At 36.6% G+C, this 26352-nt stretch overlaps 1 protein-coding gene across 2 annotated transcripts in view; it reads right to left on the bottom strand.

Annotated features, from left to right (window-relative positions):
* Nucleotides 1-26352, bottom strand: part of SLC9B1 (solute carrier family 9 member B1) — a 100107-nt gene that overhangs the window by 43982 nt on the left and 29773 nt on the right. For both annotated transcript variants that reach the window (XM_066233476.1, XM_066233475.1), the window contains exons 6-8: nt 15947-16117; nt 13544-13686; nt 12315-12442 (exon numbers count right to left, since the gene is read on the bottom strand). In XM_066233476.1, the coding sequence (XP_066089573.1) occupies nt 12315-12442; nt 13544-13686; nt 15947-16117 (442 nt within the window). The remainder of the gene's footprint in view (nt 1-12314; nt 12443-13543; nt 13687-15946; nt 16118-26352) is intronic.

The following is a 26352-nucleotide window of genomic DNA, read 5'->3' as shown; positions in this document are numbered from 1 at the left end:
TTTTTTTTATCACTTCATATTCATTTTGAAATAACCCCTAATTTTTGTGAGCAATATATGTAATATAAATAATAGAGAATTCAAGATGGCAATCCTGAAATTACAAAATGAGATGTGAGGAAATAAACAGGCAATTTAGTGCTCTCAAAAAAACAAATCAATGGGCAAAATAAATACTTTACCAAAGAGATTACAACTTTATAAAAGAACCAAACAAATTATAGGGATAAAAAAAATCAATAAAAGATCAACATAGGGTGGTTAATGCCTTTGTGCACCAGCACAAAATTTCTGGTAGACCACTGGTCCAAGGGCTGGCAGTTGAAAACCACTGGATGAAAGGACATAGAAAATACAGCTGACCAGATGGAAAAAAGAATTACTGATGTCAGTTACAGAAAACTAGAAATAATGCAGAGAGAAGATAAGATAAATATGAGCATAAAAAAATGAGAGAACCATATGATAACTATCTGACTTCATCAGAAAGAGCAATGTAAGATTTTAGGCATACCAGAAGAAGGAGAGAGGGAGAAGGGAATGGAGAGCCTATTCAAACAAATAGTTGATGAGAATTTCCTAAACCTATAAAAAGAGCAAGATCCTTGAGTCAAACAGAACAAACAGAACATTTGGTTAGTTATGTCAATCCAAAAAGGTCTTCTATAAGGCACATGGTATAAAAACTGTCCAAAATTAATGACAAAAACAGAATTCTCAAGGCAGCAAGGGGAAAAAATGAAAGTAAGATATAAAGGAGAACCCCATAGGTTATCATTAAACTTCTCAGCAGCAACTCTACATGTCATAAGAGAGTGGAATTAAATATTCAGACTACTCAATGTGAAAAATAACCAGCAAGAATAACATATCCAGCAAAGTTATCTTTTAATTATGAAGGAGAAATAAAGTCTTTTCCAGAAAAGCAGAAGCTAAGAGAATTTATCACCAGAATACCTCCATTGCAAGAAATAATCAAGGGCATTATTCTACCTGAGACAAAGACAGAAAGTCACAAAACTACACTTAAGATCACCAACAAATCAATCACATAAACAGGGGTAATTTATGACAACAGAAATATAAAAGGGGAGGGAAGTAAAGGTCTGAATTTGAGAAGCAGGATAGAGATAAGATGTAGTCAAAAGAAAAAGAACCACTGTATATATTTATATTTAACTTTCTTTTTTGTAAACTTAATGGTAACTACACACAAATGAATAAAAAACTGAAACACATAGCCTATAAAAAGAGGAAACAGGGGAAACAAGTGTGGAATACCACCAAACAAAAAACAATACACAGAAACACAAAGGACATGAACCAATGGAGGCACAGAGCTATCAGAAAACAAAAGATAAAATGTCTATAGGAAATTCTTATACATCAATAACTACCCTAAGTGTAAATGGACTGAATTCATCAATAAAGAAGCACAGAGTAGGAGGCTGGATCCAAAAACAAAACCTAACCATATGCTGCCGTCAGGAGACATATCTAAGCTGCAAAGACAAAGTTAGATGGAAAGTAAAGTGGTGGAAAATGATTCGTAAAGCAAATAGCATCCAAAGAAAAGCAGGTGTAGCTATACTTATATCTGACAAAGTATATTTCAAGATAACAAAGGTAGAATTTTAAGAACTATCATCTGGAAAAACCAACTTTGGACTAAACTAAGAGGACTCTTCAACCAAGGAACACTGAAGAAGCCACACCGAGACTGGTAGGAAAGGTGGAGAGGGCTGCCCAGCTCCCCAAAGCAAACAGCAGCAGGGAGAGACTCACATGGCGGGAAGTGAGTTTAGCAGAGAAGGGAGGGTCCTGAGCCCCAGGAACAAAGCCCCAGCCTGCAGCCCCAGAGCCCAGAAGAGGCGTAAGGACAGTATTTAGCTGGAAACAAGTCAGGATACTGTTTGTGAGAAAGAGTCTGATTTTTCAGACCCAGGATCCTTCTTAAAGGGACCGCACAGAACACCTCTCTCACAACCACTCACCCGGGGCTCCTGGGGACAGGGAGAGAGGAGAGGACCAGAGTAACAGGAAGAGAGTGTAATCTAGGAGGCATAGGGAGAAACATTTTGGGAGATAGCCACCCTAACCCCTGGGACGAGTCACTCCCCAAAGCTGAAGTGAATATTTCCCCTGGTAACAGCAATACCAGCAAAGGGAAGCAGGAGAGCAGCCAAACAAGCTCCCCTGTGGCACTCAGAGCAGAGTCGCATAGAAGGAGGGAGCTTTTGGGTCTACAGTAGTGAGTCTTAGGGTCCGAGCTGCAACGCCCCCACCCACGTGGCTGAGGGCTCGCCGGAGGGCAGGTGGCAGCAGGAGACAAAAGCGTGGTTCTGCTGGCAGGGACGGACGCCAGCTGGCCATCACTGGGCTCAGGTGTGAGCTCAATCTTGCCCGGTTGGGAGAAGGGGGCGTGCAAAAGTGGTCAAGCTCAGCTGCCGACAGCCTGTAATCCAGCCTGTGGGAGAAGGGCGGGAACCCAGAAAGGGTGGAGACCAGCCCCTGAGCAAGGGCGCAGGAGCACAGCCTTGCCCGCCCGTGCAATCCAGGCTTGCGGTCTGACTTGGTAGCCAGCTCCTCCCGTGGGGATGGAGCCAAAAGCCCAGAAGAGGCAGAGTTCTGCTACTGAGCTGAGCTTGGGCACGCAGTCCTGCCCGTCTGTAGAGCCAAGGCTAGCAGCCGTTCCTCGAGCGGGCTCCTCCTGCAAGGGCAGGGCGAAAGCCCAGAAACAGGCAGAGACCCACAGCTGAGCAAAGGTGCTTGCCACTGCCCTCAGGACTGAGCATAACGTCACACACGGGGGCGGGGCAAAGGCCAAGGCCACCAACACTTGTGCACCCGAGCACGTGATCACAGCCACTCCCGTGAAGAGAAAATGCGGAGGCAGAGAAATACAACACAAATAAACCAAGAGAAATCCCCAGAAAAGGACCTAAGTGAATCAGATATAACCAAATTACCAGATGCAGAGTTTAAAATAATGATTGTTAGGATGCTCAAAGATATTAGAATAACCATAGATGGCCATTATGAAAACCTAAATAAAGAGATAACAAATATAAAAAAGGACATTGAAATAATAAAAAAGAATCAGTCAGAAATGACAAATACAATATCTGAAATAAAGAATACAATGGAAGGAATTAAAAGCAGGATGGATGAAGCAGAGAATCGAATCAGCGAGTTAGAGGACACGATAAATAAAGGCACGGAAGCAGAGCAGAAAAAAGAAAAGAGACTCAAAAAGTCCGAGGAAACTCTAAGAGAGCTCTGTGACAACGTGAAGAGAAATAACATCCGCATCATAGGGGTTCCTGAAGAAGAAGAGAAAGAACAAGGGATAGAGACTTTGTTCAAACATATCATAGCAGAAAACTTCCCCCAATTAAGGCAGGAAAACATTTCACATGTTCGGGAAGCACAGAGAACTCCATTAAGGAGAAACCCAAAGAAACCAACACCAAGACACATCATAATTAAAATACCAAAGCTAAATGATAAAGAGAAAATATTAAAAGCTCCTAGAGAAAAAAAGATTATCACCTACAAAGGAGCGCCCATAAGGATGACTTCTGACTTCTCAACAGAAACACTTGAGGCCAGAAGGAAATGGCAAGAAATATTCAAAGTAATGCAGAACAAGAACTTACAACCAAGACTACTTTACCAGCAAGGCTATCATTTAAAATTGAAGGAGAAATAAAAAGCTTTACAGACAAAAAAACCCTCAAGGAATTCACTGCAACCAAACCAAGGCTGCAAGAAATGCTAAGGGACCTGTTGTAAACAGATAAAAAAAAAAAGAATATAGCAAAAGAAGAATACAGTTTTAAAGAAAAAAATGGCAATAAACAATTACATATCAGTAATAACCTTAAATGTTAATGGAATAAATGATCCAATCAAGAGACATAGGGTAGCTGTGTGGATAAGAAAACAGGACCCATACATATGCTGTCTACAAGAGACACACCTTAAATCAAAAGATGCACACAGACTGAAGATAAAAGGATGGAAAAAAATATTTCATGCAAATGGAAATGAAAAAAAAAAGCTGTGGTAGCAATACTTATTATATCAGACAAAATGGACTTTAAAACAAAGACCATAGTTATAGATAAAGAAGGTCACTACATAATAATAAAGGGAGCAATCCAAAAGAAAGATTTAACCGATATCAATATCTACGCACCTAATATAGGAGCACCTAAATATATAAAGCAGACTTTGATGGACTTAAAGGGTGAGATCAACAGCAATACTATAATAGTAGGGGATTTCAATACCCCATTAACTTCATTGGGTAGATCCTCAAGAAAGAAAATTAACAAAGAAACAGCAGACTTAAAGGACATATTAGATGAACTCGATTTAATAGATATCTTCAGAACCTTTCACCCTAAAACAGCAGAATATACATTCTTTTCAAGCACTCATGGTACATTCTCTAGAATAGACCACATGTTAGGGCACAAAAGCAGTCTCAACAAATATAAGAAGATTGAAATCATATCGAGCACTTTCTCTGATCACAATGGCATTAAACAAGAAATCAACCACAATAGAAAAATTGAAAAACATTTAAACACTTGGAAACTAAATAGCATGTTATTAAATAACGAATGGGTTAACATTGAGATCAAAGAAGAAATTTTAAAATTCCTAGAAACAAACGATAATGAGCATACATCAATTCAAAATTTATGGGACACAGCAAAAGCAGTCCTGAGAGGGAAGTATATAGCATTACAGACATACCTCAAGAAGCTAGAAAAAGCTCAAATAAACAACTTACCCCTGCATCTAAAAGAACTAGAAAAAGAACAGCAAGTAAAGCCCAGAGCTAGTAGAAGGAAGGAAATAATAAAGATCAGAGCATAAATAAATGATATAGAGGCTAAAGAAACAATACAGAGGATCAATGAAACCAGGAGCTGGTTCTTTGAAAAGGTAAACAAGATCTATGAACCTTTAACCACACTCACCAAGAAAAAAAGAGAGAGGACTCAAATAAATAAAATTAGAAACGAGAGTGGAGAAATAACAACTGACACAACAGAAATACAAAATATTGTAAGAAAATACTATGAAGAACTGTACACCAAAAAACTAGACAACCTAGATGAAATGGACAAATTCCTTGAATCATATAAACTTCCAAAAATCAATCTGGAGGAATCAGAAAACCTAAACAGACCAATTACAACAAATGAGATTGAAACAGCTATCAAAAAACTCCCAAAAAAGAAAAGTCCTGGGCCTGATGGCTTCACAAGTGAATTCTACCAAATATTCAAAGAAGAACTAACTCCTATCCTTCTCAAGCTATTTCAAAAAATTCAAGAGGAAGGAAGACTTCCAAGCTCCTTTTATGAGGTGAGCATAATTCTGATTCCAAAACCAGGCAAAGACAACACAAAGAAAGAAAATTATAGGCCAATATCCCTGATGAACTTAGATGCAAAAATCCTCAACAAAATATTAGCAAACAGGATCCAGCAATATATGAAAAAAATCATACACCATGATCAAGTGGGATTTATTCTTGGGAGGCAAGGCTGGTACAATATTCACAAATCAATCAATGTGATTCATCACATAAACAAAAGAAAGGAGAAAAACCACATGATAATTACAATAGATGCAGAAAAAGCATTTGATAAAATCCAGCACCCGTTCATGATCAAAACTCTCAGCAAAGTGGGAATACAGGGAACATACCTCAACATGATAAAGGCCATCTATGACAAACCCACAGCCAACATCATACTCAATGGGCAAAAATTAAAAGCAATCCCCTTAAGATCAGGAACAAGGCAGGGGTGCCCCCTTTCACCACTCTTATTCAACAGAGTTCTGGAAGTCCTAGCCACAACAATCAGACAAGAAAAAGAATTAAAAGGCATCCAAATTGGAAAAGAAGAAGTAAAACTATCATTATTTGCAGATGATATGATATTGTATATAGAAAACCCTAAAGTCTCAGTCAAAAAACTACTAGACCTGATAAATGAATTCGGCAAGGTGGCAGGATATAAAATCAATACTCCGAAATCAGAGGCATTTTTATACACTAATAATGAACTGTCAGAAAGAGAAATCAAGGAATCAATCACCTTTACCATTCCAACCAAAAAAATAAAGTACCTAGGAATAAATCTAACCAAGGAGATTAAAGACTTGTACTCAGAAAATTATAAAACATTGATAAAAGAAATCATGGAAGATACGAATAAGTGGAGGCATATACCGTGCTCATGATTAGGAAGAATAAACATCATTAAAATGTCTATATTACCCAAAGCAATTTATAAATTCAATGCAATACCAATTAAAATACCAATGACTTACTTCAAAGATAGAGAACACATATTTCAAAAATTTATATGGAACCAAAAGAGAACACGAATAGCCTCAGCAATCTTGAAAAGGAAGAATAAAGCGGGAGGGATCACACTTCCAGATATCAAGTTATATTATAAGGCCATTGTACTCAAAACAGCATGCTACTGGAATAAGAACAGGCACATAGATCAATGGAACAGAACAGAGAACCCAGAAATAAACCCACAGCTCTATGGACAATTGATATTTGACAAAGGAGGTAAGGAAATACAATGGAATAAAGATAGCCTCTTCAACAAATGGTGTTGGAAAAATTGGACAGCTAGCTGCAAAAAAGTGAAAGTAGACCACCAACTTACACCACTCACAAAAATAAACTCAAAATGGATAAAAGACTTAAATGTAAGCCGTGAAACCATAAGCATCTTAGAAGAAAACTTAGGCAGTAAGCTCTCTGACATCTCTCACAGCAATATATTTGCTGATTTGTGTCCACAGGCAAGTGAAATAAAAGACAGGATAAACAAATGGGACCTTATCAAACTAAAAAGCTTCTGCACAGCTAAAGACAATAAGAACAGAATAAAAAGACAAACTACACAATGGGAGAATATATTTAACATTGCATCTGATAAGGGGTTAATAACCAAAATTTATAAAGAACTTGTAAAACTTAATACCAGGAAGACAAACAATCCAATCCAAAAATGGGCAAAAGAAATGAATAGACACTTCCCCAAAGAGGACTCATGGCCAATAGGCATATGAAAAAATGCTCAACATCACTAATCATTAGAGAAATGCAAATTAAAACCACAGTGAGATATTACCTCACACCAGTCAGAATGGCGCTCATCAACAAAACAACAGAGAATAAGTGCTGGCAAGGATGTGGAGAAAAGGGAACCCTCCTGCACTGCTGGTGGGAATGCAGACTGGTGCAGCCTCTATGAAAAACAGTATGGAGATTCCTCAAAAAATTAAAAATCAAACTGCCCTTTGACCCAGCCATCCCACTTTTGGGAATATATCCCAAGAACACCACATCAAAGATTCAAAAGGAGAAATGTACCCCCATGAATATGGCAGTATTGTTTACAATAGCCAAGATCTGGAACAGTCCAAGTGTCCATCAGTGGATGAGCGGATAAAAAAGCAGTGGTACATATACACAATGGAGTACTATGAGGTCATGAAAAACGAAACAGTATTTTTTGCGACATGGATGGACCTGGAAACTATTATGTTAAATGAAATAATCCAGGCAGAGAAAGAAAAATATCATATGACCTCAGTCATTTGAGAAATCCGACGAACAATATGAACTGAAGAACGGAATAGAGACAGAGGCGGGATCAAAGGATCCAGAGGGAAAGCGGACAGAGGGAATGGGGATGATAGGCTGATAGAATGGGATAAGAGCAGAAAAGCAAATCCTGGAGGAAAAGGGGGAGGGGAGGATGTATTCGCAGGGACACTAGAATCTATATAAACACAATAAATAAAAAATTAATGTGACAAAATACTTACAGAGGACTTGGAAACTGCAGCATTTGTAATGGTTTTATCTGATGCAGCAAATCATAATGAAATTAAATTATATACAATAATAGTAACATATTTTAACGTTACCACAGGCATTCAAGTAAAAATTTTAAATTTAGAATCCATTGAGGGCGAAACTTCTGTAATTTTGTCAAACCATCTATACAGAGTAATAAATGAAAACAATTTGAAATCCAAAGTTGTTGCACTAATGGCTGATAATACAAATACAAATTTTGGTGGGCAAAGATGCAAAGGGGTGAATAATGTGTAAGTAAAATTACAAGAGTTACTCCAAAAGAAAATACTAGGAATAGGTTGTAATGCACATATTTTGTCAAATGCAATCAACACAGCATCATGTACCATGCCAATTAATGTAGAAGTAATAATAACTACAATTTATTTGCATGTTAGTCATTTTACTGTTCATGTTGCTACTTTAAAACACTTTTGTGAAGAAGCAAATATTGAATACAAAAAACTTTTAGGATATTCAAAAGTTAGATGGCTTGCTCTAACACCTGCTACAGAGCATGTTCTACAATTATTTGAACCTCTCTATTCATATTTTTAAGTTCAGACAAATGTCCTAGAATACTTGAATTGTTTTTTAATAATAAAATATCTGGGATATTAATATATTTTGTACATAATCAAGCATCTATTTTTCACAAAACGATTTAAAAGATTGAAGGTGAACACATTTCAACTATGGAAGTTAGTCTTATTTTGAATGACTTTATCCTTCAATATAAATCTCGTTTTGAAGAAAATTTTTTTCTTTTAATTATAAAAAGAAAATTGTCAGACTTACAGGAATCAAATGCAGGCATAACAGAAATGTTTATCAAAGAAGTGCAGAATTTTTACAAGACATGTTTTCAATAAATCAAAGAATGGTCTGAAACAAACATCACGGGGAATAATTTTCAATGGTGTTTTTTTACTTCATTGCAAGTATATTGGACAGATATTGAATCTTGTCTTGAGTTTTTAACTAAAGAAATGCCAGACATCAAAATAGATGACAACAGTCTCTTTGAAGAAATTAGAAGACTGAATATATATTTAAATTCTGAAAAATTAATACAATGGGAAAATGAACACTTCAAAATTGATAAAAGATGGGAGGAAATATTCAGCCATTTCAAAAATGAACATATTCCATGTGAAAATTTATTTATTCTTGTTCAATTTACATTGTGCTGCCCTGGAACTAATGCAGCAGTTGAAAGAGTTTTTTCAGTTGCTAATGATTTTTGGACAAGTGAGAAATCAAGATTGAATGTTGATACTCTAGCTGCAGCACTTGCCATAAGATTCAATATGAAGGATATTCTTGTTCAGATATTTCCAATATATTGTTACAAGATGATACATTGACAAAAATATTCACTCAACAAAAAAGTATTCATTTAGGTCCAAATGAGTACATTTTTCTTATGATTATTATTAAAAATTAATAGGCATGTAAGCATAATTACAATATAAAATATTACAAATGTTTTTATTATGCATTTATCATATTATAGTACAGGGGTCGAAAACCTATGGCTCATGAGCCAGATGTGGCTCTTTTGATGGCTGCATCTGGCTTACAAATCTTTAATAAAAAAAATAATGTTAAAAATATAAAACATTCTCATGTATTACAATCCATATTTCCTACCACTCATGTTCATGGTTGCGGGTGGCTGGAGCCAATCACAGCTGTCCTCCGGGACAACACCAAATTTTTATTAGATAATGCATAACGTAACGTATATGGGTCGTTGTATGGCTCTCATGGAATTACATTTTAAAATATGTGGCGTTCATGGCTCTCTCAGCCAAAAAGGTTCCCAACCCCTGTTAGAGTATATTATTGTTGCAATGAATAAAATGTTTCTTTTATTTATGGTATTGTTTTTTCAATTTATTTTTGTCCTCCTTTTCATTGTAAAAAAGTTGATCACCTTAGTTAACATGGATTCAAATGTCCCAATCAATATAATACCCTCACCCCCAACAATATGTCCCCCATTACCCTCTCTTTGCCTCCTCCTCATAACTCCCTCCTCCCTTCCCTCTGGGATTTGCTGTCTTGTTATCTGTAACTATGTGTTATGTAGATACAAGTTCACTAATACCTTCACCTTCTCTGATCCCATCCCCTTACCCCTTCCCTCCAACAGCTGTCCCTCTGCTCCCTGTGACCCCGCTTCTGCCTCTATTCTGTTCCTCAGTTCACCTTGTTCCACATATAAGTGAGATCATATGATATTTTTCTCTCTCTGCATGTCTTATTTCACTTAGCATAATAATCTCTAGGTCCATCTATGCCATCGCAAAAGGTAAAATTTCCTGTTTTACAGCCATGTGGTATTCCATTGTGTATACGTACCACTGCTTTTTAATCCACTTGTCCACTGACAGACACTTGGGCTGTTTCCAGATCTTGGCTATTGTAAACAGTGCTGCAAAAACATGGGGGTGCATATCCTCTTTTGAATCAGTGTTTTGGGATTCTTAGGATATATTCCTAAAATTGGGATAGCTGGAACAAAAGGCAGTTCCATTTTTAATTTTTTTGAGAAAACACCATACTGTTTTCCACAGTGGCTGCATAAGTCTGCATTCCCACCAGCAGTGCAGGAGGGTTCCCTTTTCTCCACAGGCTCTCCAGCATTTATTGTGTGTTGATTTGTTAATGAGCACCGATCTGACAGGTGTGAGATGGTATCTCATTTTTGTTTTAATTTGCATTTCTCTGGTGATTAGTGAAGGTGAACATTTTTTCATATGCCTATTGGCCATCTGTATGTCCTTTTTGAAGAAGTTTCTTTGCCTAATATTTAATTGGATTAAACCTTCCTGATGTTGAGATTTAGAAGTTCTTTATAAATTTTGGTTATTAACCCCTTATTGATGTTTTGGCAAATATGTTCTCCCATTGTGTGGGTTGTCTTTTTATTTTATTAATGATGTCTTTTACTGTGAAAAAGCTTTTTAATTTGATATAGTCCCATTTGTTTATTTTGTCCTTTATTTCACTTGCCCGTGGAGATAAATCAGCAAAAAATATTGCTATGAGAGATATTGGAAAGTTTGCTGCCTATGTTTTCTTCCAAGATGTTTATGATTTCACAACTTACATTTAAGTCTTTTATCCATTTTGAGTTTATTTTTGTGAATGGTGTGAGTTGGTGGTCTAGTTTCATTTTTTTGCAGGTAGCTGTCCTATTTCCCCAACAGCATTTATTAGAGACACTGTTTTTACCCCATTGTATTCTCTTACCTCCTTTGTCAAATATCAGTTGACCATAAAGGTGTGGGTTTTTATTTCTGGTTCTCTGTTCTGTCCTTTTATGATTTCATGGTCAAAAAATGGTTTTATGTATTGAACATTTTATCTGTTAGAAATACTAATTTTTTTAGATTAAGAAGTCACCATAATCATTGTTACGTATCTAGTGGTGCACTAGGACAAGTTATTGGCAATACCAATAACAGACAAAGATTTGATATAATGAATGAGAAAGAAAATAATTCAATAGAAAAATGAACAAAGGATATGAAGATGTTGGTCACAGACAGGAGATATTATTTTTATAAAAATATATAAAATAACACTCCTTTTTCTACAAAGATTTAGAAGACTGGAACGTTTAGAACGATACAAAACTCATTAAGAGCTGTCACTTCAGGTAATAGTATAGTATGGGCAGTAGGATTTGAAGGTATGATCAAAAGTCCTTTTTTTCTTTTATTTGCAAAGTTCTAATTTTTCAAAAAAAATATGTTTGGATATTTTATAATAAAATTTAATTTAAAAATTCATTGAACTTGGCAGTAAGTATATAATGGGTGAACTTTGCTATAAATTTAATTGGAATGAGTAAGTGGAGGCAAAAGTTAAAACGGGATGGAAAAATAAAGAGTTCAAGATTCAGAGATAAGGAATGTCAACAATTATTCTGAAGGATTTGGGCCTGAAAGAAAGCGTTGGTGGAAAATAACAGATGAAACATTTGAATTTAGGGAATAATTGTTTGCTTACTTTTTGGTTACAATATTTATATCTATAAAAAAACTCTCACATATATGTATATGTAATACATGCATGTAGTATATAAGGAAGGGTCCATTAGATAGATTAACAGTAGAGATAGACTGCAATATAGCAGAGAAGGAATAAATTGATGAAGTGAATTATCTTGGCATTAAACATTTAGTGATTCGGCATGTTTGCCAAGGATATGGTAGCTTTAGAATATAACTGCTTCTGACCCACTTATTTTCAAGGTTTTCTACCACTGTGAAAATAATTTTAATGAGAAGCTTGTCTATTCAATATTCTCAATGTATCAATAATTCTAAACCAAGCATATTTAATTAAATATTTTTCATAAGAAAAAACGAGAAAAAGTTACCCTAATAGAAATCCCCATTGCCAGGGAAAATTCATAAGGAAGTGGGAAATAACAGCAGTTGAACATGCCTCAATGAGGCATGGTCCCACAGACAATCTTAAACAAATTCCCTTTAAGTGCTTCAAAGCCTGAAATATAAACACAGTTATATTTAGACAAATTTATAATAGCCAGCAAGAAAATTAATTAAGAAAATATTAAAATATACACTCTTTTACTAAACTAAATTTCCTGATTGTTTCATGGGGTTCGAAATGCTAATACAGATCATTTTGTATGTCATCATAGTCTGGATTATAAACTATTGCATATTTTATAAAACATAGTTATATTTTAATTGTTTAAAAAAGTTCCATTTCTCTGTGATTAAATAACTAGGCCTACCTTCCTTAATTTTTCTAGTAAATAGTATAATGAAAATAGAGCTTTATTTCCATCAGTTAACTTTTAGAGATGAACTGTTCAATTAATTAATTATAAATAGAAAATATCAATATGAGAAATAAGAAAATCACTTAAAAATTGCATAGTTAACTAAAAGGGAGAACTTCAAAATTTTCTCAGTGGTTTAAATTTTCTATTGGAGGATATATATATAAATTATAATTGTCTATAATTATTTATGCTCCTGAGATATTACCACTAAACTTACACAATTGCCACATCTATTTGAGAAGCTGTTATGTGAATCATTTAAAAACCCAAATAGATTTATGATCCTTAGATAGTAATATTTTAGAAAATATTATAAAAGATTAGCTTTTACAGTAATGCAAAGATAATCAGAAACATACTTTTGAAGGAAAAAAGTCATAAAACAAAACTATTATTGAAATTCTTAATCTCTTTGAAAGAAATACAACAAAACAAAAGCAAAAACCTTTGGTGGGATGACCTTATACTTTGTTAACTGAAAAGTAAATAGTTCTCCACAGAAGAGCCACAACTCCCAAAAAATACAATGCTGCATAAGGGACACATCTCTATGCAAATAACTAAAGGCTATCTCTAATGGAGATCTCACATCACAGAGATTTCTCTTCATATCAGTAATAATGGTAAGAAATGGAAATTATGGTTCCAGTATTTCTGCACATTTTTGTTCTTTATCTTACTTTTGTTTACAGACTCCACTTGAAACGGCTATAACACAAATTCTTCCTCTTTTCCTTTTCTATCAGCCTCTAATATTTAAAGTAATTTTACTCACGGTATAATTGGAAATCTACCTGTGGATCGAGTCCAAGTCCAGCTCGTATTAGGATAATGGTAAGGGCAATGTTTCTTAAAGTTGAGGACCACGTGTTACTAACATGGATGAACTCACTGAGGACTGGAATATTCTTGATAATAAAACCAGCCAGTAACATCCCTTCAAAAAGAAAATAAATCATGTCTGATTCAGTTCATTTTTCCAAGAGAGGAAATAGAAATGTTTAATAATAACATGCAATGTTTTTCATTCTTTCAGGAAGGGCAAGTTACACACTAGTAGAGAAGACAGCATAAAGAAATGGAGATGATAGGCCCTGGCAAGTCGGCTCAGTGGTAGAGCGTCAGCCTGGCGTGCAGAAGTCCCGGGTTCGATTCCCGGCCAGGGCACACAGGAGAAGCGCCCATCTGCTTCTCCACCCCTCCCCCTCTCCTTCCTCTCTGTCTCTCTCTTCCCCTCCTGCAGCCGGGGTTCCATTGGAGCAAAGATGGCCCAGGCGCTGGGGATGGCTCTGTGGCCTCTGCCTCAGGCACTAGAGTGGCTCTGGTCGCGGCATAGCGACGCCCCGGATGGGCAGAGCATCGCCCGCTGGTGGGCAGAGCGTCGCTCCCTGGTGGGCGTGCCGGGTAGATCCCGGTCCAGCGCATGCGGGAGTCTGACTGTCTCTCCCCGTTTCCAGCTTCAGAAAAATACAAAAAAAAAAAAAGGAAATGGAGATGATAAATGATCTATCTCAATGGAGTACAACTAGTAATCCAGTGTTGCTGGAACATAAAGGGCAAGGATGAAAGTGGGAGAATGGGCAGGAGGAGTCAGATTGTGAATAGCTACCTCCACTCCACATTCCCACCTGCTTTGGCAGACTAAGGTGTCATGGGAAAGTTTTAGGCAGGAAGTGACATAATGACTCTTGCATTTTTTCTGTGATGGTCTTGGTGACTTAAATAGACATACAATCAGAGGAAAGACCAATTAAAAGCCTCTGCCATAGTCCATGGGATAGTTGGAAACAAAATAGCTTAAGCTAGAGCAAGAATAAAAGTTTTGAAGAGGAGGAAAGAACGTTAAACGAATACTTAAGTGATGCTAAAAGAGTGTATGGACATAGTAAGGGTGTTGGAGACAAATGCAGAGATTATTTTTATTTAAATTCTATCAAATATTTGGATGTATTGAATATTTAGAAGATACAAAACACCTCTGATAGAAGTTCTTCCATTATTTTCCTCTGTTTACCTGGAGAAGTATGTACTTAGGTGATGAAGAAATAGGGTATAATGCTGGTTAGGCAGATGATGTATCCATGAATACGCATAGTGGAGATACCCAAATAGCTTACTCAAAAACCACAAGACTTTTCGGTGTAATGAACACTAAAATATTTAAATCTTGTAACTGCATTTGAGTTAGGTTATCTACAGAAAAAGTCAGTCTTTTAAAAATTTTTCTTTCTTTATAATACATTTAAAAGTGTTAAAATATCCTGTCTATCAAATGATAAAGTCACAAGAATCATATGTTGAGTATATTTAAATTATTTTAAATATATGTATTTCTTAGGTGAGAATTGGAGAGGCAGAGAGACAGACTCCCTCATGCACCCCAACTGGGATCCACCCGGCAAGCCCCCTAAGGGGGGTGCTCTGCCCATCCAGGGCCATTGCTCCATTGCTCCTCAACCAAGCTATTTTAGTGCTTGAGGTCAGGCCATGGAGCCATCCTCAGCATCTGGGGCCAACTTGCTCCAACCGAGCCATGATTGTGGAAGGGAGAGATCTAGAGAGAGAAGAGAGAGGGGGAGGGGAGGAGAAGTATATGGTTGCTTCTCCTGTATGCCCTGACCAGGAATAGAACCCAGGACATCCAGACTCTATCACTGAGCCAACTGGCCAGGGCCTAAGAATATATTTCTAGCCTTGGCTGGATAGCTCAGTTAGTTAGCATATCATCTAAATACACAAAGTTTGCAGGTTCAATCCCCAGTCAGAGTGATGCTTCTGTCATCCTCTCTCCCTTTCTCTCTTTCTAAAAAGTTAATAAATAAATAAAAATATATGTATTTCTATTTGGAGACTTGACTTGGGGTGGAACACACAAGTATAGAGTATAGAGATATGTGTTGTAGAATTGTGCACCTGAAACTTGTGTAATTTTGTTAACCAGTGTCACCTCAATAAATTCAATAAAAAAGAAAAAAATATATATTTCAGAAAAAAATCTGTGGGTGTATATATAGAGAATAAATCTATAATCTATAAATGAGCTATATACACTAATACACAGTACATATATACATATAAAGAATCTCTATAAATCATATTACATTAAAACATTTCTAAATGATATTTACTCTGACTAGACTATGCTCATAATTTGTACATAGTCAATAAAAACAAATGAGAACTAATTATACCCTTACCAAGAAGAGGTGGAAGTTGAGGCACTGAAGGTATTCTAATGAGTTCCAAAAGTTTTCCCCCCATCATGGCACAATAAAAGATCATTAATAGTCCAAATAAATTTCCACCAGGGAGACTGTCAAGGCCTGAGATTGACCAGGTTATACACCATAGCATAAAAAATAAAATTCCTGAAATATAAAAAGAATATGTCTATCTCTCTCTCTCTCTCTCTCTATATATATATATATATACACATAGATATCTACATCTAAAAGATGAATTTTATCAAATGTAATAATAGCCAGTTCTATCTAATAATACATGATGTAGACCATCAATTTTCAACTGGTGTGCTGCAAGACTTTTTAAAACATGCAATACCTGACTATTTAGTTAGGGACACTGTCCTCTTTCCCCTTAGATTGTTAAATGAAAAAATGACAACAGTCAATTGATAATTGCTGTTCATATGAATGTCCTGTCTTGAACCAAAAATATATAAGTAATGTAATAGAGCTGCATCTTATTGGTCATGATGCATAATAAGGTTGCATCTGATTGGTTAATTCCTGGTACCAGATTCCTTACATACAAGTATAGGCATTGATTTTTTAAAAAGTCACTTTGGAGTAAAAAGGGTAGGTAATTACTATTATTATTATTTTATAAATCAATCACAATAATACCTACCTTCTCTTGTCATATCTGCAAAAAATGTAATATATTTTTCAGTGTGCTGCAGAATTTTAGTAATTAGATTACATAGGCCATGAAATGAAAAAGATTGAAAATCGCTGGTGTAGAATAATGTCAATTCTTAGTTTGGTTGACAAAATATCTATTTAACATATATTCTAAAATCCCTGTCAATTTATGGGACATGTTTTCAACAAAGTTTAAAAAATACTTAAAACTATATGAACATTTTAAAGTGCTAAACATTTCTCATAATGTATGGCATTTTAAAAAATTCATAGTAATATAATGAGATTTTCTTCATTTATTATTTTAAAGTAGCTTTCCTATCAGAAATAAGAAAATGATTGGTTGTGATAAGAATTTTCAAATATATTAAAGATCACAGTGGCAGGGTGCCAAATTCTTTTATTAGGAGCAGACGAAATCATTGTATTGAAAGGACAACTCAGTTGATATTTGGCATAAATTTTTAAAGGGGGTAAGGGCTGAAAAAAAATAAAACCTGGCCTTTGGGAGAATATAAAGAATCTTAGTGATGTGCAGGAAGTAGAGGTAGACAGGGTAAGGCCAAGATAGTAGACATCTTGTTTCTGGCAACTAGATACTATGGAAAGACCCTACTAATGGGAATCCTAGATTTTTTTTTTTCATCCAACAGAAGTACTTTATTATTTTTTTAATTGGACTTATTGAAGTGACACTAGCTAGTAAATTATATAGGTTTCAGGTGTACAATTCTAAAATACATCATCTGTATATGTATTGTGTGATCACCACTCAAAGTCATGTCTTCTTTCATCACCATTTATCCCATTTACCTTTTTCTACCTCCTCCCACTCACCTTTCCCTCTGAGAATTGTTATAATTTTTTCCTTAAATGTTTGGTAATATTCACCAGTGAAGGAGGAGGGGAGAAGTAGATGGTTACTTCTCCTGTGTGCCCTGACTGGAAATCAAACCCAGGACATTTACACACTGAGCCAAAGCTCTACCATTAAGCCAACTAGTCAGGACCTAGTTTCATTATTTTGCACCTATCTGTCCAGTTTCCCCAACACCATTTATTGAAGAGATCTTTAGTCTATTGCAGGGGTCCCCAAACTACGGCCCTGCGGTCCACATGCGGACCCCTGAGGCCATTTATCCGGCCCCTACCGCACTTCCAGAAAGGGCACCTCTTTCATTGGTGGTCAGTGAGAGAAGCATAGTCTCCATTGAAATACTGGTCAGTTTGTGGATTTAAATTTACTTGTTCTTTATTTTAAATATTGTATTTGTTCCCATTTTGTTTTTTTACTTTAAAATAAGATATGTGAAGTATGCATAGGGATTTGTTCATAGTTTTTTTATAGTCTGGCCCTCCAACGGTCTGAGGGACAGTGAACTGGAAGTTTGGGGACCGAGTACAGAGGTTTCAGGTGAACATTTCTATAGTATTTAAACTGTTGATTATGTTGTACACCCATCACCCAAAGTCAAATCATTTTTCGTCACCATGTATTTGTCCCCCTTCACACCCTTCCCCACCCTCCACCACCCCATTTACTCAAGTCCCCTTCCCCCTCTCTCATGTACTATCCCCCCTGGTAACTACTTCACTTTTATCTATGTCCATAAGTTTCACCTTTACATCCCACCTATGTGTGAAATCATACAGTTCTTATAATTAACCTTTACATGGTATATCTTTCCTCACCGCTTTAATTGTATGTGTTTATTAGTGATTTCTTATAGACAACATATAGTTGGATCTTATTTCTTGATATACTGATAATCACTGTTATTTAACTCGTATATTTAGGCAATTGACATTTACACTTGATCTTAGCCAAAAGACCAAGAAGTGATAGACAACTGACATTTAAGTTTTTTTGTTTGTTTTTTTTTTTTTTACATCAAAACCTATTTATTAATGATAAAGAATATGAATTGTTAGGTAACAAAAGAAGTAAATAATTTTATGCCTATGTCTCTGCACAGAGTGACCTTTACAAATATTTCTTTTTTTTTTTTTTTTTATATAATTTTATTTTTTTAATGGGGTGACATCAATAAATCAGGATACATATATTCAAAGATAACAAGTCCAGGTTATCTTGTCGTTCAATTATGTTGCATACCCACCACCCAAAGTCAGATTATCCTCTGTCACCTTCTATCTTGTTTTCTTTGTGCCCCTCCCACCCCCTATCCCTCTCCCATTCCCCCCTCCCCCCCCGTAACCACCACACTCTTATCAATGTCTCTTAGTTTCACTATTATGTCCCACCTACGTATGGGAATAATACAGTTCCTGTTTTTTTCTGATTTACTTATTTCGCTTCGTATCATGTTATCAAGATCCCACCATTTTGCTGTAAATGTTCCGATGTCATCATTTCTTATGGCTGAGTAGTATTCCATAGTGTATATGTGCCACATCTTCTTTATCCAGTCATCTATTGATGGGCTTTTTGGTTGTTTCCATGTCCTGGCCACTGTGAACAATGCTGCAATAAACATGGGGCTGCATGTGTCTTTACATATCAATGTTTCTGAGTTTTGGGGATATATACCCAGTAGAGGGATTGCTGGGTCATAAGGTAGTTCTATTTGCAGTTTTTTGAGGAACCACCATACTTTCTTCCATAATGGTTGTACTACTTTACATTCCCACCAACAGTGTATGAGGGTTCCTTTTTCTCCACAGCCTCTCCAACATTTGCTATTACCTGACTTGCTAATAACAGCTAATCGAACAGGTGTGAGGTGGTATCTCATTGCCGTTTTGATTTGCATTTCTCTAATAGCTAAAGAAGATGAGCATCTTTTCATATATCTGTTGGCCATTTGTATTTCTTCCTGGGAGAAGTGTCTATTCATATCCTCTTCCCATTTTTTTATTGGATTGTTTGTTTGTTTGTTGTTGAGTTTTATGAGTTCTTTGTATATTTTGGATATTAGGCCCTTATCTGAGCTGTTGTTTGAAAATATCATTTCCCATTTAGTTGGCTTTCTGTTTATTTTGTTATCAGTTTCCCTTGCTGAGCAAAAACTTCTTAGTCTGATGTAGTCCCATTCATTAATTTTTGCCTTCACTTCTCTTGCCATTGGAGTCAAATTCATAAAATGCTCTTTAAAACCCAGGTCCATGAGTTGAGTACCTATGTCTTCTTCTATGCACTTAATTGTTTCAGGTCTTATGTTTAGATCTTTGATCCATTTTGAGTTAATTTTTGTACAGGGGGAGAGACTGTAGTCCAGTTTCATTCTTTTGCATGTGGCTTTCCAGTTTTCCCAGCACCATTTATTGAAGAGGCTTTCTTTTCTCCATTGTGTGTTGTTGGCCCCTTTATCAAAAATTATTTGACTATATATATGTGGTTTTATTTCTGGACTTTCTATTCTGTTCCATTGGTCTGAGTGTCTATTTTTCTGCCAATACCATGCTGTTTTGATTGTCGTGGCCCTATAATAGAGTTTGAAGTCAGGTATTGTTATGCCCCCAGCTTCATTCTTTTTCTTTAGGATTGCTTTGGCTATTCGGGGTTTTTTATAGTTCCATATAAATCTGATGATTTTTTGCTCTATTTCTTTAAAAAACGTCATTGGAAGTTTGATGGGAATTGCATTAAATTTGTATATTGCTTTGGGTAATATAGCCATCTTGATTATATTTATTCTTCCTAGCCAAGAACAAGGTATATTCTTCCATCTCATTATATCTTTTTCGATTTCCCTTAACAATGGTTTATAGTTTTCATTATATAAGTCCTTTACATTCTTTGTTATGTTTATTCCTAAGTATTTTTTTTTTGTTGTTGCAATCGTGAAGGGGATTATTCTTTTGAGTTCCTTCTCAGTTGTTTCATTGTTGGCATATAGAAAGGCTATTGACTTCTGTATGTTAATTTTGTATCCTGCGACCTTACTGTATTGGCTTATTGTTTCTAGTAGTCTTTTTGTGGATTCTTTGGGGTTTTCGATGTATAGGATCATATCATCTGCAAAAAGTGATACCTTTACTTCTTCTTTTCCGATATGGATGCCTTTTATTTCTTTGTCTTGTCTGATTGCTCTGGCTAGAACCTCTAGTACCACATTAAATAAGAGTGGAGAGAGTGGACAACCCTGTCTTGTTCCTGATTTAAGGGGGAAAGCCTTCAGTTTAGTGCCATTTAATATGATGTTAGCTGATGGTTTATCATATATGGCCTTTATGATGTTGAGATATTTTCCTTCTATACCCATTTTGTTGAGAGTCTTAAACATAAAATTGTGTTGTATTTTATCAAAAGCCTTTTCTGCGTCTATTGATAAGATCATGTGGTTTTTGTTCTTTGTTTTGTTGATATGGTGTATTACATTAACCGTTTTACGTATGTTGAACCATCCTTGAGATTCTGGGATGAATCCCACTTGATCATGATGTATTATTTTTTTAATATGTTGTTGTATTCGATTTGCTAGTATTTTGTTTAGTATTTTAGCATCTGTATTCATTAGAGATATTGGTCTGTAGTTTTCTTTTTTTGTGCCATCCTTGCCTGGTTTTGGTATGAGGGTTATGTTGGCCTCATAAAATGTGTTTGGAAGTATTGCTTCTTCTTCAATTTTTTGGAAGACTTTGAGTAGAATAGGAACCAAGTCTTCTTTGAATGTTTGATAAAATTCGCTGGTATAGCCGTCAGGGCCTGGACTTTTACTTTTGGGGAGGTTTTTAATGGTTTTTTCTATTTCTTCTCTACTGATAGGTCTGTTTAGGCTTTCTGCTTCTTCTTGACTCAGTCTAGGAAGGTTGTATTGTTCTAGGAATTTATCCATTTCTTCTAGGTTGTTGAATTTAGTGGCATAAAGTTTTTCATAGTATTCTACAATAATTCTTTGTATAGCTACGGTGTCCGTGGTGATTTCTCCTCTTTCATTTTGGATTTTGTTTATATGAGTTCTTTCTCTTTTTTCCTTGGTAAGTCTTGCCAAGGGTTTGTCAATTTTGTTGATCTTTTCAAAGAACCAGCTCCTTGTTCTATTAATTTTTTCTATAGTTTTTCTGTTCTCTAATTCATTTATTTCTGCTCTGATTTTTATTATCTCCTTTCTTCGGCTGCTTTTGGGTTGTCTTTGTTCTTCTTTTTCTAGTTCCTTAAGGTGGGAAGTTAAGTGGTTCACTTGGGCTCTCTCTTGTTTGTTCATATATGCCTGAAGCGATATGAACTTCCCTCTTATCACTGCTTTTGCTGCATCCCATAGATTCTGATATGTCGTATTGTCATTTTCATTAGTCTGTATATATCTTTTGATCTCTGCACTTATTTCTTCTTTGACCCATTCATTTTTTAAAAGTATGTTGTTTAGTTTGCACATTTTTGTGGGATTTTTTTCCTCTTTTTTGCAGTTGAATTCTAGTTTCAAGGCTTTATGATCAGAAAATATGCTTGGTACAACTTCAATTTTTCTGAATTTGCTGATGTTGTTTTTGTGGCCCAACATATGGTCAATTCTTGAGAATGATCCATGTACACTGGAGAAAAATGTATACTCAGTCACTTTGGGATGAAATGTCCTGTAGATGTCTATCATATCCAGGTGCTCTAGTGTTTTGTTTAAGGCCACTATGTCTTTGTTGATTCTCTGTTTGGATGACCGATCTAGAACCGTCAGCGGTGTATTGAGGTCTCCAAGTATGATTGTATTTTTGTCAGTTTTTGTTTTAAGATCAATAAGTAGCTGTCTTATATATTTTGGTGCTCCTTGGTTTGGTGCATATATATTAAGAATTGTTATGTCTTCTTGATTCAGTGTCCCCTTAGCCATTATGAAATGGCCATTTTTGTCTCTAAGTACTTTTCCTGTCTTGTAGTCAGCATTATCCGATATGAGTATTGCTACACCTGCTTTTTTTTGGATGTTATTTGCTTGGAGTATTGTTTTCCAGCCTTTCACTTTGAATTTGTTTTTATCCTTGTTACTTAGATGAGTTTCCTGTAGGCAGCATACAGTTGGATTTTCTTTTTTAATCCATTCTGCTACTCTGTGCCTTTTTATTGGTGAGTTTAATCCATTTACATTTAGTGTAATTATTGATACTTGTGAGTTCCCTATTGCCATTTTATATCTTGCTTTCTGTTAGTTTTGTGTCTTGTTTGATCCTTCTCTTTCGTTTTTCTATCTTTTGTTTTTATTTGGTTGTATTCCATACATCTTTCCTCTGTTGCTATCTTTTTTATCTCATGTGCTTCTGTGGTGGTTTTTTCAATGGTGGTTACCTTTGAGTAATGAAAAGGGTCCCTACCCTGTTCATTGTAGCGAACTATTTTGTGAGTACTTTTGCACTCCATCGTCCTTTGCTACTGTTAATCTCCGTCTTCTCCCCCTCTTTCTTTTTGTTGTTGTCACAGTTTAAATTTGGTTTTATTGTGTTCTTCTTGGAGCTTTTACTTGTGGCTCTGTTTTTTTTTTGTTCTTTGTATCTGATTGGAGAACCCCCTTTAGTAATTCCTGGAGTGGGGGTTTTCTGATGATAAATTCCCTCATCTTTTCTGTATCTGTGAATGTTTTTATTTCTCCTTCGTATTTGAAGGATAGCTTTGATGGGTATAGTATTCGTGGCTGAAAGTTCCTCTCTTTCAGGACTTTAAATATTGGGGTCCACTCTCTTCTAGCTTGTAGAGTTTCTGCTGAGAAATCTGATGATAATCTAATGGGCCTTCCTTTATATGTTGTATTCTTCTTTTCCCTGGCTGCCTTGAGAATTTTTTCTTTGCTGTTGGTTTGTGTCAATTTCATTATGATATGCCTTGGAGTAGGTTTGTTGGGGTTAAGAAAACTTGGAGTTCTGTTTGCTTCTTGAACTTGAGGCTTTAGTTCTTTCCACAGGCTTGGGAAGTTCTCATCAATTATTTGTTTAAGTATGTTCTCCATTCCATTTTCTCTCTCTTCTCCCTCTGATATACCTATTATTCTTATGTTATTCTTTTTGATGGAGTCAGATAATTCTTGTAGGGCTATCTCATTTTTTTTAATTTTTGAGTCTCTTTCTTCTTCTCTCTGTTGTGCCTCAAGTTGCTTGTCTTCTATTTCACTAATCCTCTCTTCTATCTGACCTGTTCTATTAGCTAAGCTTGTTACTTCGTTTTTCAGCTCGTGATTGAGTTTTTCATCTCTGTTTGATTTGTTTTTATAGTTTCAATTTCCTTGGACATATATTCTTTGTGTTCATGGAGTTGTTTTCTGAGCTCCCTATATTGCCTTTCTGTGTTTTCTTGTATATCTCGGAGGATTTTTAGGATTTCTATCTTGAATTCTCTGTCATTTAGCTCCAAGGTTTCCAATATATTAAATTTTTTCTCCATAGATTTTTCCTCATCTAGCTGTGTTACCTCTCTTTCTTTTGTATCCATGATATTCGATTTTCTTTTCCTTAATGGCATCTGAGGGTGGTTTTGTTGATAGTATTAATGAGATTTAATAAAGAATAAAAAGTTAAAAAAAATAAAAAAATAACAAATCGAAAAGAGTTGTTTTTTTTAAAAAAATTAATAATGAAATAAAGAAAAATAAAATAAAAATTTTTAAAAAAAGGAAATTATTCCCCCCCTCTTTTTTTCCTCTCCTCTCCTCTCCCCTCTTTCTTGAGAAAATCTTGTGGTGGACTGTGAGTTATAACAAACAATGCCTGTGATGGAGGGCCTGAATTGGGGAAAAGTAATAAAGGGGCAAAAAAGAGAGAAAGAAAAAAAAAAAAGGAAAAGAAAAAAAAAAGAGCGTATGGACCCACAAAAAGCAAATAAGGAAAAAATTTGGGTCAAGAATAAAATGATTTGCTTTTAGGTGTTGGTTTTCTAAGAGTTATGATGAGAGGAATAAGAGGAAAATGGAAAAATGGGGGGACAAATTAAAAACTTACTATTGTATTTAGTGGAACAAGAACTAGATAATATGGAGAGCCAGGGATGGGAGCACTGCTATTGAGTTAAAAAGGTGAAGTAAAAACCCCCCAAAATGCCACAAACATAGGTTTGAGTCCCAGATAAGATAATTTGTTTGTTATTGAGGTTTGAATGAGAGGAGATGTAAAGGAGAAAGGAAGAAACTAATATAGAGGGAGAAAAGAAAGAGAGAGAGAGAAAAAAAGAGGGAACCACTAAAAGAAGAAGAAAGAAAGGAGAGAGAGAGAAAGAGTTAAGGGTTTTGGAGTGCAACCCTCATAGAGAGAAAGGAAGAGAAGAGAAATGATAATGGGAGATGTAACACTTATGGGTAGTGTAGTTCAAGGAGAGGAGAGAGTAAGACCGGTAGAGAGTTAATCGGCCAAATTGGAGGAGGAAAAAAAAGTCTCAAGAATGAAGATAAGAGAAACGAACAAATATAATAAAATGGGATAGGTTATAAAGTCTGCAGATTATTCTTGATTTTGAGAGGTTATCTTCTTGCTTTTTCTTTTCTCTCCCTCTTCCTGGTCGGTGACTCTGTACCCCGGGTTCTGCCCCTTTGGCACGCTCAGGTAGAGGTTTGCAGTTGATAAGTCTCTATGGCAATGTCATGTATTATGCTTTATTCTCGTTGGGAGTTGAGGCTCATTAGCATTTATAGGCTCCGACAGTGAGAGAGTCCGTGTTCCTGGAGCCTTTCTCCTAGTCTTTCCTTCCTCAATTAGTAGCCTGATAGTCCAGGTATGGGGTTGCTGCTGCCTCTGCCTGGATAGTAAGAGGCTCAAATTGCTGGCAACTCCCCACTCTATTTCCACTCAGCACAGGGCTCTGGGTAAGGCTCAGTCAGTCAGAGCTGCTAGCATAATCAGGTGGGCTTTCCGCCCACTCAAAGACCACTGGCTCTGCCACTCTGTCCGGTAACACAAGCGGGCGCCCACTTCCGGGGCGCTTGGAGGAAACTCTCACTCACTGTCTGCAACCAGGATATCCGGCCAGCAGTCTCACGCTCTGAGTGAAACCCCCAACCGCAGGGAAAAGTTGCAGCGTTGGAAATGAGTCTCTCTCCGTCCCCGTGTGCGGCTTTTGCAAGGCGCTGGGGCGGCCCGAGATTCCGCTTTGGCCCACACAAAGGCCCCTGACTCTGCCCCTCTGTGCGATAACACGGGCGCGCACTGCCGAGGCACTCGGAGGAATCACTCACTCCTTATCTGCGCGCGCACACCAGGATATGAGGCCGGCCGCGGTTCCCTCTGAGTAAAACCCTCACCAGCACGGAAAATCTCCACCGTTGGAAGTAGTTCTCACTCCCTCCCGTGCGTGGCTTTCCCAGGGCGCTGGGGCTGCCCAGGGACTCTGCCCTCAGCCCACAGAAAGGCCTCTGACCCTGCCTCTCCGTGGGGCAACACGGGCACCCACTTCCGCGGCTTAGGAAGAAATCTCTCTTCCACTAACTGCGCACCGACCAGGAGACCGGGTAAAATGGCCGCTCCGCTTGTCTTTCTTTGTTTGGGTTTGGCGCGAGTGTTAGCTTGTATTGCCCGGGTTGCCACAGGATCAGATTTTCCTCGGCTTGGATCTCTGAGCCACAGCCTGGTTCGGCCGTTTTTGCTGCGGCGGCCTGGATCTATTCACCCCCTTTGCCCGCCTCAGTTTCTATATTCACAGTTACCAGAGAAAGCCGCCCTGTTTAGGTTAGTGAGGAAGGCGGAGCATTTCTTACTCCCTATTTCCTTCGGGGTTTGGTTATATATTTAGCCAATTTTTCACTCAATCATACCTTTGGGTGTATTGCGAAGAATCTGGAAGCTCCAAG

The sequence above is a fragment of the Saccopteryx bilineata genome, chromosome 5 (assembly GCF_036850765.1).
Source record: "Saccopteryx bilineata isolate mSacBil1 chromosome 5, mSacBil1_pri_phased_curated, whole genome shotgun sequence".
Taxonomy (NCBI): Eukaryota; Metazoa; Chordata; class Mammalia; order Chiroptera; family Emballonuridae; genus Saccopteryx; species Saccopteryx bilineata.
This window is presented reverse-complemented; position numbering and strand designations above follow the sequence as displayed.